Below are 16,926 nucleotides of genomic sequence, written 5' to 3'. Positions count from 1 at the left end.
GGAGCTTAACGTGAGCCTGGAGCCAGTTTGGGTTCCTCTGGCCCCTTGCTGTCACCTCCTAGAGAAAAGGGCTAAGGTCAGAAGGTTGCCTTCTCCCAGACACCTGGATCCGGCAGGAAGCTGTCCTAAATCCCAGGCTTCCTGGGAGAGAGTCATGAGGCACACCTATGAGTTTGCTCATTTGTAGTCCTCATCTACAATCCTTTATGATGTGAAGCCACACATCAGAGTTAAAGGAAACGCTGTTGACAATTAAAAAATACCAAATATAGCTGAGTATATTTAAAAATGACAGCAATGGTAAAAGCCTTGAAAATTTTTCCTTGGATGTGAATGGAGTCTTTGGCATTTGGAAATACAATGAGATGAATTAATTGCTACTTACTAGGCAGCGAGTCAGGAGAAGCATGAATGTGCCTTCTGTCCTCTGCATCAGCTGTTACCTGACTGAAATAGCCTCCTTTTGTATTTACTCCTGCCTTTTCTAATGATAAGCAAATTGAAGATCATAGCTAGGAAAAAAATCAAGTGCCCTCCATCCTTTTTCCAAAACCGTAATATAGTTCTGTGGTGTTTATCTGCTCGAGGGGTATGGCTAATAATTGCAGAGGTCATGTGAAGCCACATAGTGCAAGATTAGAAACAACATCTGCAAAATTACTTCTTAGGAAAGTATTTTTTGTTTTGTCTTTTTCTGAAAAAGTGATTTTACAAGCAAACTGCTGTCTTTCCTCCCTTGCACTATGTGATATTGCTGGTTAAAGTATATTTGAAGAAAAACCATTTAATAACAAGAGTTTTTGAATCCATGGTCGTTTTTTTGACTTTACTATTTTTTCTGATGTATTTGATAGACTTCTATATGAATAAATTACATTGGAATCTTATCTTTAAATTCTGAAATCATGGCCCATGAATAAACTGTTTGGAATATATTGATTATGCTGTTCATTAAAATTCCATATATGGCAGCTATCATATATTGTATATGCAAGCATGTAACCTTTTTATATTATCTTTAAAATTTGTTCATGGTAATGCCTATAGAATATGAAATAATTGATTTTGCAGAATAATCAAAAGCTGGGAAGCAGAAGGAAGAGAAGGGAACAAGACTCCTCTAATATCCAGACTGATCCGTGAGATGTCCTCGAGTTTTAAGAGTACAGCACTCCAGCCATGTGCATTTGTGTTATTGCTGTCCTCCTGTCATGTATATTACATGTAGATATTTTCCAAACATTGTGTCCATTTCAACCATAAAAAGGAGGCAATCAGCAGAACAGAGAGCTATAGCAGCAGTAGCCTTGCTCTCCTTCATGAAATATGAAAGCCTGTTTTTACTTAGGAACAATAACAATTTGTAAGGCTTCAGGCTGAGGAGTTTATGCATGACACAGCCTGCTGGACCATGTAGCAGAGGCAGCGAGACCATTGAGTTTGGTGTGCTGGAAATTGGATAATGACAAAAGTAGGGTAGATGATGAGACAAGCATCCCGAGTCTCAGGTCAGTTGGACCATTTGTTCTTAGAACCCATCCTCTTTCCCATCAAAAATCCATAGACCCATGGTTCCTGCTCCATGAGTGTTTTCTGCATTGCAGGTCATGGGCTTGGGTTGGGGTTCAGTTGGAAAAGGGAGATTTCCCTTTTCTTTCCCCACTCCCCAAAACATTTGGCTTTTTATGGCCTCATTCTTTGTAATCTTAGGGATAGAGGGATGGAAAATCAGCAGTAAGGAGTCAGTGTGAACACGTCCAAACATTTTTGTAGGATGCAATTTTCTTATTCTTGCTCATATGCGCACACGCGCACACATACACACTCAGAATATTTCCTGTAACCTAAGACTTCATACAGCATAATTCCGTATTAACCTAACAGTTTTTCAGGATCAAACAATGTGCTTACCTTTGTAAATCTCATCCACATCTCAGAAATGTTGGTGTGAAGACGTCTTAAAATTAGTGTGGTGTACAAATGTAGCATGTGTTTGAATTTACCTAGCTTCACTTGTTTGGATAAATTAGCCTCCTCCCCTTTAGACTGGGCATGAGTAATGAGGATACAGTCAAATGCTTTAAAGTCTGGGATATTAAACCAGGGTGACACAGAGGAGCAGTTCACTCAGGTCTGACACTTAGAGTTATTTTTTCAAAGCCAGGCAGGTATCTCTGGGCTGCCAATGACAATTTAGAGATCCTTCCATTGAAATCTCTTAGCTTGGCATCCTTTCGAATGCCCATTTCAGGATAAGTGGGTCTGTAGTCAGACCCTTGGTTCTGATTTCAAGATATCCCTGGTGGTGCTTATTATTTCCAGGGTCACATTAGATTTTAAACAAAACATTTTAATCCTTTTAATTTTCAATATATATTGTAGATAAAGGGGAGATGTTATAAAAATTAAATGAGTAGTCAGAGTAGTTCGGCCACAAAAGGTAGGAAATCACTGGTATAGACATTTTAGTCCATTTGCAGAAAATTGCCTATTCTCAAATAGGTAGGTCAAGTGCAGAAAGAACCTCTACTTGAGATAAAATTTCCTTTCCACACTTAGCTTTCTATTAGGACAGCAGACAAGAGCTGCCCAAATTTTAACATCCTGCTGTCTTCTCACTAGTAGTTTTCTTGACTATATGCATTAAAAAGTATTTGTTTATAATGGAATTTACCCTCATAGCTACAAATACCTTTAAACCCAGAAGGACATTAGGCAGTAATGTGCAACTTTTAATTTTGTAAATAAAGAAACTTAGAAGTCATTAAATGACTTGATCCACATAATGCAGCTCATTAATGTCAGGCAGGGACAGGTTTGGAGCCAGGTCTCCAGACACCCCAGTGGGTACACCTTTTATAGTCTCGGAGCAAGTTGGTGTGATAAAAGCAATTGATTTGCTCTCCTACTCTTGAACTCCTGTTTTCATTTAGGTACCTGGTAGAATGCTGGGTAATGAGAGAGTCAAACCTTACTTCGGTTAACAGAAGAAAAAGATCATGTTCTGAAGCTGTGTGACATAAACAGCAAAGATAGGTGTTTTTCTCCTTTTCCACACTGACTGATTTCCATGTTTCAAAAAAGAATATCAAACTTGTATGAAAATTTCAAATGATTTTGAATAAGCCTAGCAAATTTCAAGCAACTCAATAAAGCGGGATGTGGAGATGCAGGGAACTCATTTCCATTTGGACCTGGACTTAGAATTCATGAGTCGCCCCACCGAAGTGTGCACAAACAGATTCTGTATTTGGGCAAGCAGAACTGCCTGTGTCTGCAGAATTTCAAAAACGTGGAACTCTTTGGGTCTATGAGAGGCTCCACGATGTTCTTCTGGAATGGAGCCAAGCCCTCAAGTTCTTTTGTAGCTATTGCTCAGATGTGTCAGTCAGGCAGGCAAGACGTCTGTGCTGCATTTTCCAATCCCCCTAGCCTGGGCCCCAGAGAAGTTGTAAGGCTTGTTCTGTGCTGAGGAAGGCACCTGTGGTCATCCCTGAGCCATTACCTCAGTTTCAGAAATCCTCCTTGAGAGCATTTATAACCCCCTTGGTAGGGGTTGAGTGGCTTGGGGGCTGGAGTCCAAAGTGACTGGTCAAAAAGAAACCAATGGATTTGTATTGATGTCAGGGTGGTGTTGATGGGGAATGGAGTTGGCGTGACTAGGGCCATGGTTTCTGTTCATGGGCTACCCTCTGAGGGGATGGACCAGCAAGGAGCAGGTAAAGCCACAGAGTAGCCAACAGTAGATTGCCTGGCACTGAGGTCTGCATGTGTGGGCCCAGTTTATCAGTTTATCATAAAATCCCATCCACTTCAAGATTTGCCCTTTTTCTGGCATCCTTAGTATCTGAAATGTTTCAAATCTTTAAAAAAAAAAAAAAAAAAAAAAGGCCGGGTGCGGTGGCTCACGCCTGTAATCCTAGCATTTTGGAAGGCCGAGGTGGGTGGATCACGAGGTCAGGAGATCGAGACCATCCTGGCTAACACGGTGAAACCCCGTCTCTACTAAAAATACAAAAAATTCTCTGGGAGTGGTGGCGGGCACCTGTAGTCCCAGCTACTCCGGAGGCTGAGGCAGGAGAATGGCCTGAGCCCCGGAGGCGGAGCTTGCAGCAAGCGGAGATCGCAACACTGCACTCCAGCCTGGGTGACAGAGCGAGACTCCGTCTCAAAAAAAAAAAAAAGGTTAGTTGAGGAAGCTAGCTTTAGGTTAGAACATTTGACAGATTAGCAAATGGAGCCCCAAGTCGAAGAATTGCCATCTGATGAGAAGGAGATAACAGCAGCAAAAGAATCATTCTGAGTCACCCTGGCTGTTCTGTTGAGGCCCAGGAATCCTGCCAGCTTCCAGGGCCCTTGGAGTGTCACTCGGCCACGGGACGTGTCATTACAGATGTTCATAATGACCTTGAGCATCCATGAAAAGCTGTTATTTGAGGCTCCTTAGTTTTTCAGTCACAGCCAGAGTAATATATAAGACATAAAAATAAATGTGGCTGGGCGTGGTGGCTCATGCCTGTAATCTCAGCACTTTGGGAGGCCAAGGCAGGTGGATCATCTGAGGTCGGGAGTTCGAGACCAGCCTGGCCAATATGTTGAAACCCCGTCTCTACTAAAAAGACAAATACAAAAATTAGCCGGGCATGGTGGCACGTGCCTGTAATCCCAGCTACTCAGGAGGCTAAGGCAGGAGAATCGCTTGAACCCGGGAAGCGGAGGTTGCAGTGAGCTGAGATTGTGCCACTGCACTCCAGCCCGGGCAACAGGAGTGAAACTCTGTCGCAAAAAAAAAAAAAAAAAAAAAAAGAAATTAATGGAAGTGTTAGGCTCCTTTTTCTTTTCTCCCCTCCCCTCCCTTTTCTCCCTCCCACCCTCCCTTTCTTCCTTCCTTTTCTCCCTCCCACCCTCCCTTTCTTCCTTCCTTTTCTCCCTCCCACCCTCCCTTTCTTCCTTCCTTTTCTCCCTCCCACCCTCCCTTTCTTCCTTCCTTTTCTCCCTCCCACCCTCCCTTTCTTCCTTCCTTTTCTCCCTCCCACCCTCCCTTTCTTCCTTCCTTTTCTCCCTCCCACCCTCCCTTCCTTCCTTCCTTTTCTCCCTCCCACCCTCCCTTCCTTCCTTCCTTTTCTCCCTGCCACCCTCCCTTCCTTCCTTCCTTTTCTCTCTCCCACCCTCCCTTCCTTCCTTCCTTTTCTCCCTCCCACCCTCCCTTCCTTCCTTCCTTTTCTCCCTCCCACCCTCCCTTCCTTCCTTCCTTTTCTCCCTCCCACCCTCCCTTCCTTCCTTCCTTTTCTCCCTCCCACCGTCCCTTCCTTCCTTCCTTTTCTCCCTCCCACCCTCCCTTCCTTCCTTCCTTTTCTCCCTCCCACCCTCCCTTCCTTCCTTCCTTTTCTCCCTCCCACCCTCCCTTTCTTCCTTCCTTTTCTCCCTCCCACCCTCCCTTTCTTCCTTCCTTTTCTCCCTCCCACCCTCCCTTTCTTCCTTCCTTTTCTGCCTCCCACCCTCCCTTTCTTCCTTCCTTTTCTGCCTCCCACCCTCCCTTTCTTCCTTCCTTTTCTGCCTCCCACCCTCCCTTTCTTCCTTCCTTTTCTGCCTCCCACCCTCCCTTTCTTCCTTCCTTTTCTGCCTCCCACCCTCCCTTTCTTCCTTTTCTCCTTCATTCTTTCTTTTTTTTCTGATGGAGTCTTGCTCTATTGCCCAGGCTTGAGTACAGTGGCTTGATGAACACAGCTCATTGCAGCCTTGACCTCCCAGGTTCAAACAATCCTCCCACCTCAGGCTGTTGAGTAGCTGGAACCACAGAAATGCATCACCACACCTGGCTAATTTTTTTTTTTTTTTTTTTTTTTTTGTGGAGACAGGGTCTCTCTATGTAGCCCAGGCTGGTCTTGAACTCTTTGGCCCAAGTAATCCTCCCACCTCAGCCTCACAAAGTGCTGGGATTATAGGTGTGAGCACCACACCTAGTCCTTCCCCTTTCCCTTTTTCTTTATTGGCTCTTTTTCAAAGGTTAATGTAAGCTTTTTGGAAATTCACATGGTCTTCCTAACAGTTATAGGGCAAAGTAGTATCTACACCCTGGGAACACCTAGCAGATCTTTCTTAGAAGCCCCTAGCAGTTGTTTATGAGCTTTGATTTTTTAAAAACTCCTTTGGCCTTGCTTTTGATGCCTTGATGTGTTTTTTATCGCCTTTGGTTATATCAGTAAGCATTGAAGCACCCTCTCTGCTGGTACTTGGTGTCTTAGCCTGAAGCTCCCTTTGACGTTCCCTGGAGGTAGAAAGCACTCTTTTTATTTTGATGTCGCCATTTTGTTTTTGCTTTGATGGCATTTGGGCCTGGAATATAGACCCTCTATTGGTACAGGGAGCCTTTATATGCCTACAAGGCTCAAAGCCCTGCCTGTGCCCACCGGGCCTGTCTCATACCAGGAGGCTATTTCTGTGTCTGTCCTGGGGAAGCCACAGAATCAGTGTAAAGGAGTTATGGGGTAGTTTTTTATTATTGCTGTTGTTGGGTGCCCTTCTCAATCATTGCCTTTCTAGATAGCCATCTGGATCACCTTTTCCTAAAATGTGAGAAGGCCCATACCCCTATGCATTTTATTGTTCCCAAGTATTATATGTTTGTGTACGCATATACATACGTATATGTATGTATTTTTTTTTTTTTAACCAAAGAAGAAAAAAAATCCCGTTGTATGCAATCCTTTTAACAAATTGTTTATTATTGTATCCAGGTAACAAGCATGGTAAGTATTTTCACCAAATTGAGTATTCTGTATTTTAGCTGTGCTTGGCAGACTTTTTTTGGCTAGCTTTGTGTTATTAGCCTTGGCTTTCCTAGAAAAGACCCGTTTAGGAAAAGGAGAAACCACGTACCTGTAGCATCCCGTAGGCTCCTGGCTTTAGTACGAACCCATGTAGCCTTAGCCCCACGGCGGGGATACCTGAGAAAGCATGCACCCCGCCAGCATGCTGCTTGGCCCTGTTACCCCCAACCCCCGCTGCTTCTGAGCCTCTCCAGCCAGGTGTCTGCAGGGCTTCCAAGCCTTGCATGACCCCAGCAGCTCCTGGGACCATGGCCCTGTGACAGCCAGGACACACAGATAGGGCTCCTTGAGCTCTGTGGATGGTCCTACCACAGTCCACAGCTACATCTTTCCTCTCACCCCTCCTCCCATCCAGTTGCTTAAAAGCAGGGCCTTTATTTTTTTTCTTCCTTAAATGTTTTAAATAATTGGAGAAATCTTCTGGAAGCTGAAAAGCTAAATAAATACGTTGTCCACTCTTCTGAGAGGCTTCACATTGTGTTGGAAAATGGATTTAATCCCTAAAAAAAAGCCTTGCCCCATTGGGTGTTCCCAGTAAATGTTGAGAGGTACGGTAGGTTGAGTGTGGTTTAGCCTTCTGGCTGTGGTATTTATCCATGCATGTTTGCTTTTATTGGCCTATTTTGTGGCTCTGTATTTTAGTCCATGTGCTCGTGGCTGTGCCTGTGTAACCTGCCTGGTAGCCATGCGTTATGTATTAAGTTGGTGTGTCACTGTCACCTTCAAGGATCAGACTGCAAAGGATAAGGCCCTGCAGCACATGGCGGCCATGTCCTCAGCCCAGATCGTCTCGGCCACTGCCATTCACAACAAGCTGGGGCTGCCTGGGATTCCACGTCCGACCTTCCCAGGGGCGCCGGGGGTAAGTCATGAGCTCAGTCCAGTAATGACAGCTGCTGGGGTTGGGGTTGGCATGGGCCAGTGTTAAGCCTCCCACTTCCATTTCTTGTCACGTGGGTCAGGTATGTGAGAGGGCAAAAGCTGCCTTGTCAACTGATAACTGAGTCTAAAGTGGTGAAAATAAGGAGGGAAAGGAGAGAGAGAGAAAGGGAGGGAGAGGAGAAGGAGGAGGAAAAGAAGAAAAGAAAAAAGGAAAAGGAAGAGGGAGAAAATCAGAAGAGGAAGGAATTCTGAGTCCCTGAAGACATGGAATTAAATGTACCTTTCTGGATTGGGCTCAGGCATCTTCTCTCTTTATCTTTTTCCTGGACCTTGGTCTCTGTCCCTCTGTTTTCAGGGGCAACTAGCCCCTAAAGGGACAAGGTATTCTATTAACATTTACATTTTGACACCTACCAAAGGCTGAGAAGCATTATGTTATAATCTCAATCCTCCAGGTAATCTTAAATGCTTCTTATTGTCATTGCCATTTTGCAGATGAAAAAGCTGAGGTTATTCAGTAGCAAAACAAGAGTTTGGATAGCCGAGATCATAGTGGAATGGATAGTGATGTCAAGAATCAGCCCCGGGGCTGCTTGACTCTTGAGGCTGCTCTTTCCCTCCTCTATGTCATGCTGCCTCTCCAGCCCACACCAATCGCAGCAGGGAAGCTCACTGCAGAGAAGCTGCCTGCATTGCCGCTTGGAGCTCCTGGCCTTGTTCAAGCTTTGTCCTCTGCCTTGCTGGGCCTTCAGTGCTTTTGAGGCAGAATATTATGCAGGGAATGTTTCAGAATGGAGGGAGGGTGTATGGATAAATCAGTCAGTTAAAATATTGGTGAGCCCCCTGCAGCATGCCCAGATCTTTGCTTAGGTGTAAGGAAAACAGGAGCTGCTGCCTGCATCTGCCCTTGGGGGCATTTTCAGGAAGGAGGCTCTAAGGGAAGCTCTGGGTTGCCAGTCCAAGGATATAGGTTGTGGTCTTATGCAAGTGGTGACTGCATTTGCACTCTGGGAAAGCGATTCTGTTGGGTGATCAAACCTGCTGTCTTTTAGCAGGGGTTGCGATGCGTAGGCATCCTAAACTATGCTTTGAAGTAAACTCGTAATTCTGAGGCCTTTGCATTTTGCCTTCCAGTTCTGGCCAGGAATGATTCAAACAGGGCAGCCAGGATCCTCACAAGAGTAAGTCTGAGGAGGGGTGGGCACTGACAATTAGGGGCTGGTCCCAGCCCACCTGGGGAGAGCTCTTCCTGGACCATACTGTCTCAGGGCCTGGAGGAAAAAGGAGCATTAAACTGAGGTCCCAGAAGGCATCCCCTTCTTATTGTCTACTGAGGCCCCTGGCAGGAAAGAGACTAGCTTTTCGGATCTGGGAGATTTGGAAACACCTCACTCCCACCTTAATTATTAGCAGTCATCCAGCTGGAAGCAAGAAGTGGACCCCTCTTCCTTCATGGTATTGAAGGCTGAGCTGTGGTCCTCCTTGCCTGAGAAAGGGTGGCACAGGTGATCCTCTAGCCTATTTCATTCTGGCCGGCCCTGTAGTAGGGTGGCTAGTAGACAAATCCTACTGATGCCTTGGGGGCAAGAGAAGACAGATCAGTAAACTGGAAAATAAGGTCTATTTCGGGATAAAAGAAAGGAAATCCTGCCTATATGCTGTAAAAAAACTTGCACTGTTTGGCCTAGAGAAGGAGAGCCTGAAGCATGTCCCACACTTTGCCTAGAAGTGGTTACTGCTTGACCTCAGAGGTTCAAAGGCAGATGTCACAGCACAAGGAATTCAGGCTGTCTTTCTAGCGTGTCCCATTGAACTGGAATGAGGCTTGGTAGTTTGATCCCTACCTAGCTGCTGGTCCCTCTCAGTTTATGGAACAACTGCCTCTGCCTGGGGTGTGCTACTGCCTGCAGGCAGGGACCACAGCGGTGAAGGACCTCCCACTGGGAGGTCATAGTGGGGCCTGGGTAATAGCCCCTGCTGCAGATGCGATCTCTAACTCTGTCTGCCATCTCTCTGTTCCCAGCGTCAAGCCTTTTGTGCAGCAGGCCTACCCCATCCAGCCAGCGGTCACAGCCCCCATTCCAGGTGAGTGTCCCTAAAACTTCTTTTTGGGTACACAGCCCTACACAGCTGACAGCTGGGTCTGGCACTTTGTTCCCAGAGTCAAGAGATGCTCAACTTTGCCACAGCCGCACATTGCCCCTGACTTGCAGGATCCTTGGGTAGCCTGGAGCTCAGGAGGGCCACAGGGGTGACCCCTGCCAGGTCCCGATTCCCTTCAGTCATCTCCCAAGAGCTTTTCAGATGGTTTGTTTAAGAAACAGGAAGCCTCCTCACTTTCACTGAAGGCGCTGGATTATCCTCAGAAGGCGAGGTTGCTGCAGCATCTTCCTCAATATAAACTGGCCAAATTAGGCAGTGTAAGTCTCGAGGCTAGATAGGGTTTCATTCACCCTTTCTTAGATAAGTAGATTTCGGTCCTGCTACCTTTCTTTTAAGGAGAGAGTACATGGAAGCTCTAAGTGGAAAACATGAATCTGTCCAGCCTGCCTGTCTCCTTCCCCACAAAGCGCACCCCCCATCCCCACGTGCGTGTGTAGTTACTCCTTTGCACTACTTGAGGTGTACAGTATAAAAGTCACTGCTCTTCCTTATGGATTCCCCAAACTGAAAATGCTTTCACATATTGCCCTGTGCCCGAGTACTATGGAGCATTCAGAGAGAATATTCTATGGTGCTCGTGACCACAGTCTTAAGGAACGTGGACAAACACAAGAAGTGCACGGCATGTCCGGGTCTCACAGGAACTCTTTGGAAGCATTCACTTCTCACTGTCCTGTCATTCTTGGCATGGTCCCCAAGTAGACCCCTTGGTCCAGGATTAGATGTCCTCAAACTACAGCCCTTAACCTTAGCTGAAGTTGGCTTAATGAGGAACACATGCTTTGTGCTTATTTGACTGTTCACCATCACTAGGGTCCTCAGCTAGCATCTATCATCTGAGTTCTCCCTGCCAGATCTGGTGGAGAGGGGGCTGTTGGCATTTCCTTCTGGGTCATCTGTAGAGCCCTGTTCCAGTATTTGCCTGAGGCCCAAGGGGAGGTGAGTGACCAGCATCAAAGGTGACGATTGCTCTTTCAGGGTTTGAGCCTGCATCAGCCCCAGCTCCTTCAGTCCCTGCCTGGCAAGGTCGCTCCATTGGCACAACCAAGCTTCGCCTGGTGGAATTTTCAGCTTTTCTCGAGCAGCAGCGAGACCCAGACTCGGTGAGTGTGCCCAGAGAGGTGTGTCTTGAATCCAGGATTTCTTTCCCTTTACTGTTTACCTCCTTGCTTCTCTTTCTTTCCTCCTTTACCCCTGCCCCCTGCCTGACACATATCCCGTGTGAAAATGGGTCTAGGAAAGAATAGGTTTTTGATTAAGTAAAAAGGGATTCCTGTTGGCAGATTTGTAGAAAACAGCAGAGTAGGAGGTGTATTACTGTCCTGGACCCCGAGGTGCTGTAGGGAATACATGAGTCAGAGAGAGGGACATTTACAAGCTCTTATGTTTTGTAAAATTTAACAAGAAGTAACATTTATTGAGCCTTGCCATATGCCTGGTCCCATGCAGAGTTATTTAGATATATGATCACAATTCATCTTCATAAAAACCCTAGGAAGCTAGGTACTGACCAACAAATGAGGAAACAGAGAGCGTAAGTAACTTTCCCAAAGTCACACAGTTAATCTCTGATGGATTAGAGATTCAAGCTCAGGTCCTGAAAACTCTAAAGCGTAAACATTTAGCTGTTATTCCATACTCTCTTTCCAACTCTGTTTTCTCAAGATAGCAAACTGTTCTCTTCTTAAGAACAACTTCTTAAGAAGTGGCCAGGCATGGTGGCTCACGCCTGTAATCCCAGCACTTTGGGAGGCCGAGGTGGGCAGATCACGAGGTCAGGAGATCAAGATCATCTTGACCAACATGGTGAAACCCCGTCTCTACTAAAAATACATGGCCACGCCCATGTAGTCCCAGCTACTTGGGAGGCTGAGGCAGGATAATTGGTTGAACCCAAGAGGCGGAGGTTGCGGTGTGCCAAGATCGCGCCACTGCACTCCAGCCTGGCGACAGAGCGAGACTCCATCTCAAAGAGAAAAAAAAAAAAGAAGAAGTAACAAAATGACACTTTAACAGTTTGCCATAGAGTGCAGTGCATTATAATATCGTAAATACCAGTAACATTGGCATCTGGACTCTATTTGTCACTTTCTTCTTTGCTACCTCCCCCACCCCCATCTTGTACCCATCGTCCCATTGTTTCTCAGCCAGGCATTTCCCATACATATGTGATCCTCCCTTCTTTCCCACCCAGCAAGCCCCGTACCCTTTCTTCACACCCACTCCTTGGCTGTGAGTGTGAGCGTTGCATCTGTGTGTGGGTGAGCCCAAGGCAAAAACTGAAGGAATCCTTAGTTTGTCTCTGAGATCCTCACCAACTCTTGCCACATTCTCTATCTCACCCTATCCTTCCCATCTCCTAAGTCCCATGCTGTCTCTGTGTTGCCTGCCTTAATGTCATTTCTATTATCAGGAGAAAGTGTCAGGAATGAGTTAAGAGCCTGTGGTAGATAACCGAGATGCTGAACAATTGGAGGTGACCTCTCACGGGAGTGTTTGCACTTCACCTTAAGGGAAGGCCTCGCATGGGGCAGAGGGGCTTGACCAGCCATCACCAGAGTGGAGGACTCACATGTGGCGCACTGATGTCTTTGTCCACAAATCGTGAACTTTGGGAGCTGGTGGAAAAATAGAGCTGCTTCCAAATTAGGGGGAAAAATGAGGGAAGGAATGTAAATTGGGCCCATCAGGACAGGTACAAGAAAATGGGGCTATTGAGACCAGGAAAGAGAAGAAAAGGCCAACTGGATGACTCCTTCCAAGCAGCTGAGTGGCTAACAGGAAGATTGATGGTGAGGGGTAAATCCATCTAGGTGGAAGGCATTAAGGCAAACTGAAAGATGCCCTGCGTGACTGTGCTGCTGGTTCTTTCTGGGAAGCATACATAGTTCTTTGGTTGAAGGCTGGGCTTTGGCCCAGATACTGCTTCTGCCTCTTGTAACTGGTGTTTCCATGACACTTTGTTGTTTACAGAGTACTTTGTGGTTGAGTATTTCATTCTGTCCTTATAGTGCCCCATCAAATAGGTTCTGTTTTCCCCATGATAGGTTCTGTTTGCCCCATTTTACAGATAAAGAAACTGAGGCCCAGACATACTAAATGACTTAAGATATCTAGTCAGTAAACAGAGGGAACCAGGAGCCCAAATCTTGTATTTCATTGTATCCTTTTCACTATCGTAAAAGATCACCTCCCAGTTTTGAGGGTCTCTTGAATTGTCTTTGTTTTTTTTTTGTTTTTTGTTTTTTATTTTTTTTTTTTTTGAGACAGAGTCTCGCTGTGTTGCCCAGGCTGGAGTGCAGTGGCGTGATCTCCACTGACTGCAAGCTCCACCTCCCGGGTTCACGCCATTCTCCTGCCTCAGCCTCCTGAGTAGCCGGGACTACAGGCTCCCGCCACTACGCCTGGCTAATTTTTTTTGTATTTTTAGTAGAGACAGGGTTTCACCATGTTAGCCAGGGTGGTCTCAATCTCCTGACCTCGTGATCCGCCCGCCTTGGCCTCCCGAAGTGCTGGGATTACAGGCGTGAGCCACTGCGCCTGGGCTTGAATTGTCTTTTCAGTCTGAATATCTCCCGTGTAAGCAAATTTTTCTTTGCATGTGACTGTTTTTTTTAGGAAACAACTCCAAGACACTGGGAGGCAAAAGTCCCCACATGATTTTTGCTTCCCTGGTTAAAATACTGTGGAATCATTTATAAAAATTCTCTTTTTTTAAAAGAAATTAAAATAACCTGGTAGCTCCCTCATTGTTAACTGTGCTCTCCAGTTATGGACCTCTTAGGGCCCAGAAGGCTCAATTGCCTCTTTTTGTTGTTAGTATTTGTTGGGCTAAACATTTTGAATCATTCAGACCATTCTGCAAACATTCATGTGCACCTGCATGTGCAAGAAGCTACACAGGAGAGGGGCTCATCGCTACCCAGACGGCCACAGCCTCGGCCCCTGGGGAGTATAATGCCTAACAGCGGAGACAGACACGAAACAGGTTATTATCTGAGAGATCATTGCAAAGTGCTGTGACTTCTAGGAAGGAAGAATACTGAATGCTGTGAGTAACAGGAAACAGGGCAAGCTTCCTTAAGGAAGTAGCCCTTAAGCTGAAAGGTGGAGGATTGGACAGGGAGAGAATAAGGGAGCAGAATATTCCAGAGGTGATGAAGCTGAAGTGTATGTAGCAGTATATTAAATCGGTGACTGTTTTAGGAAAGTCAAGGCCCACTAAGTTGCTAGAGTAGAGGCCAGAGATAAGTGTTTCAGGTACGTTCAGGATACATATAATAATCTGAATGGGTAAACTGCATCTGGCCTGCTGTTGTTGAATAAAAAAGCTTGACTTACACAGACTCCAACACGTGACTTAAAAGGCCCTGGAATGAAAGGAAGGCCTGGTGTAACATCCTTGGGCGCTTTGAGACAGATAGTTATATTTTAGGGAATACGAATTGGGGATTGGGAGAAATTAGAATTTATTTAACAAGTATTTTTTGAGCACCTACTACACGCCAGCCAGTGTTTCAGGTGTTAGAAATTCAGCAGTGAACAAAACAAAGTTCTTTTTCTCATGGAGCCCCACACTTGGGTGGAGAACACAAGAACTACCCAAGCACATAAATACCCAGTACGTCAGGGGATGCTAACTGCTTATGTGGAATAATGGTCCTTTGTCACAACCGATTTTTTTTTTTTTGAGATGGGGTCTTACTGTGTTGCCCAGGCTGGCCTCAAACTCCTGGGCTGAAGTGACCCTCATGCCTCAGGCTCCCGGGTAGCTGGGACTACAGTTATGCACTGCCATGCCCCAACCTTCTTCACAATTGAAAGTTACTTGCTTTTTGGATTTAAAGTATATAATTTCAGAAAATAATAATACCCCCAATAGATATGTTGATGTTTCTGGCTTGTATTATGATACTAAGTGGTGCGCATTAGACATTACCAGCCAGAGCTCTGTCACTGCTGTGAAATTATTTTGCCTATCCTCAATCACTGTTGTTGGTGTGGCATCTGATATTCCTATGTTACAAACACTCATTCTTCAGTTGAACACAAATGATTTAATATATGCAAATGAAAGTGGCAGATTTTTTTTTTTTTTGAGACACAGAGTCTTGCTCTGTCACCCAGGCTGGAGTGCGGTGGCACGATCTTGGCTCACTGCAAGCTCCGCCTCCCAGGTTCACACCATTCTCCTGCCTCAGCCTCCCAAGTAGCTGGGACTACAGACACCCACCACCACGCCTGGCTAATTTTTTTGTATTTTTAGTGAGATGGGGTTTCACCGTGTTAGCCAAGACGGTCTCGATCTCCTGACCTCGTGATCTGCCTGCCTCAGCCTCCCAAAGTGCTGGGATTACAGGCGTGAACCACTGCGCCCGGCCGCAGATTGTTAATAGGATCTATATTTGATTTTAGTGGACATGTGAGGGCCTGAAGGTTGGTTCTTGTACTAGAGGGAAAAAGTGGTGGCTGACCAGTTGAAGTGATGGAGAATTAATAAAATTATTTAAAGCATTTGACAGTATCTTAAGTACCAGCCTCTCAAGTTATATACTGTGTGCTTTGTTGGACAAACACAAGGTGCTATTACAATCAAGGAAGGTATAATGGTACTTCAGGGCTAAGGTTACACTGAAAAATTTGTATCAGGTAGATAGTTTCTTTGGCTCTTAGAGGTTTTGTGACTTCTCAGACTTTAATTTTGCTATATTTTTGTTCCAACAACAGAAACATTAAGGCCATCTAAAATAAACTCAGCTGATACATTTTAACAAATTTGGGCATACAGTACTTAAAATTTAACATCCAGCATTAACCACATTAATTTGATAAGCGAACAAAGTGACCAATAATTAAAGGGCCCTAAATAAGTTAAACTTTGCATTTGGATTCTCTAGATGTTTGTTACAGACAGACATGTACATATGTTTCCCCCTACTTCTTTGTAACGGCTTAGGCTCATTAGACCCAAGGGGTTATAAAATATTTTTAGTAGAGAAGAGAACTTATAGGTAGTGCTGGCAAAAAAAGAAATTATGTAGCCAGGTTCCATGCTATTTGTCATTAGTGACTTCTTTCATCTTTATTGAGCTCTGTGAGGTAGGTTATTCTATTCCCTTCTACAGAAGAGGCTTGGAGAGATGCTGCCTTACAGTAGCCAGCTTTGCACCCCAGCCTGCCTGTAGCATCTCTTAAGAGAAGATAAGACTTGATTGCTGGCTGGGTGCGATGGCTCACGCTTGTAATCCCAGCACTTTGGGAGGCCAAGGCGGGTGGGTCACTTGAGGCCAGAAGTTTAAGACCAGCCTGGCCAACATGGTGAAACCCTATCTCTACTAAAAATACAAAAATTAGCTGGGCATGGTGGAGGGTACCTATAATCCCAGCTACTCGGGAGACTGAGGCAGGAGAATCACTTGAACCCAAAAGGTGGAGGTTGCGGTGAACCGAGATCACGCCACTGCACTCCAGCCTGGGTGACGAGTGAAACTCCATCTCAAAAAAAGACATGGTTGCATACTTTGGTACCAACAAAGCCAAGAGAAGAACCTTAGTTTGTCTCCTCGTTAGTCTGAAGTGGCCTTAGAACCAGCATTTTCTGAAATTTACTCGTTGGCTCACCACATATATCACCCTTGCCAACACTGAAGACTTCCTCACAACCCTACCACTTCTAGTGATAGTGATGGCCAACATTTACTAAATATTTTCTGTGTGCCAACACTATGCATTATCTTATGTAATCTTTATGAAGTAGCTTGCCCAGTGTTAGGTAGCCAACTGACATGGGAAGTAGGATTCAGATCCAGGTCTGTTGACTCCACATCCTGAGATTGTGACCAAAAGGCTGTATGGTCCATTTGTATCTGATGAGTAGTCTGTTTTTGTAGCCCAGGGCCATAAGGAGCTAATGGGAGAATAATTAGGGGGATGATCGCCCCCTGCTGGTTCTGTGTCGTGTGTAAACCAGACAGCTTCCCCAAGTTGGTGGTGGTTTATGTTGGAGGAGAACCAGCGAGTCAGTCCCTCTGTTACCTTTGGCTCTACTAGA

The 16,926-nt window shown here is 45.4% G+C and overlaps 1 protein-coding gene across 2 annotated transcripts in view; it reads left to right on the top strand.

Annotated features, from left to right (window-relative positions):
* Positions 1 to 16,926, top strand: part of TEAD1 (TEA domain transcription factor 1) — a 270,500-nt gene that overhangs the window by 197,798 nt on the left and 55,776 nt on the right. For both annotated transcript variants that reach the window (XM_055282388.2, XM_055282386.2), the window contains exons 5-8: positions 7,558 to 7,692; positions 8,847 to 8,893; positions 9,736 to 9,797; positions 10,854 to 10,978. In XM_055282388.2, the coding sequence (XP_055138363.1) occupies positions 7,558 to 7,692; positions 8,847 to 8,893; positions 9,736 to 9,797; positions 10,854 to 10,978 (369 nt within the window). The remainder of the gene's footprint in view (positions 1 to 7,557; positions 7,693 to 8,846; positions 8,894 to 9,735; positions 9,798 to 10,853; positions 10,979 to 16,926) is intronic.

The sequence above is a fragment of the Symphalangus syndactylus genome, chromosome 6, assembly GCF_028878055.3.
Source record: "Symphalangus syndactylus isolate Jambi chromosome 6, NHGRI_mSymSyn1-v2.1_pri, whole genome shotgun sequence".
Lineage (NCBI taxonomy): Eukaryota > Metazoa > Chordata > Mammalia > Primates > Hylobatidae > Symphalangus > Symphalangus syndactylus.
Note: the sequence above shows the minus strand (reverse complement) of the source record. Positions and strands in the feature narration are given on the sequence as shown.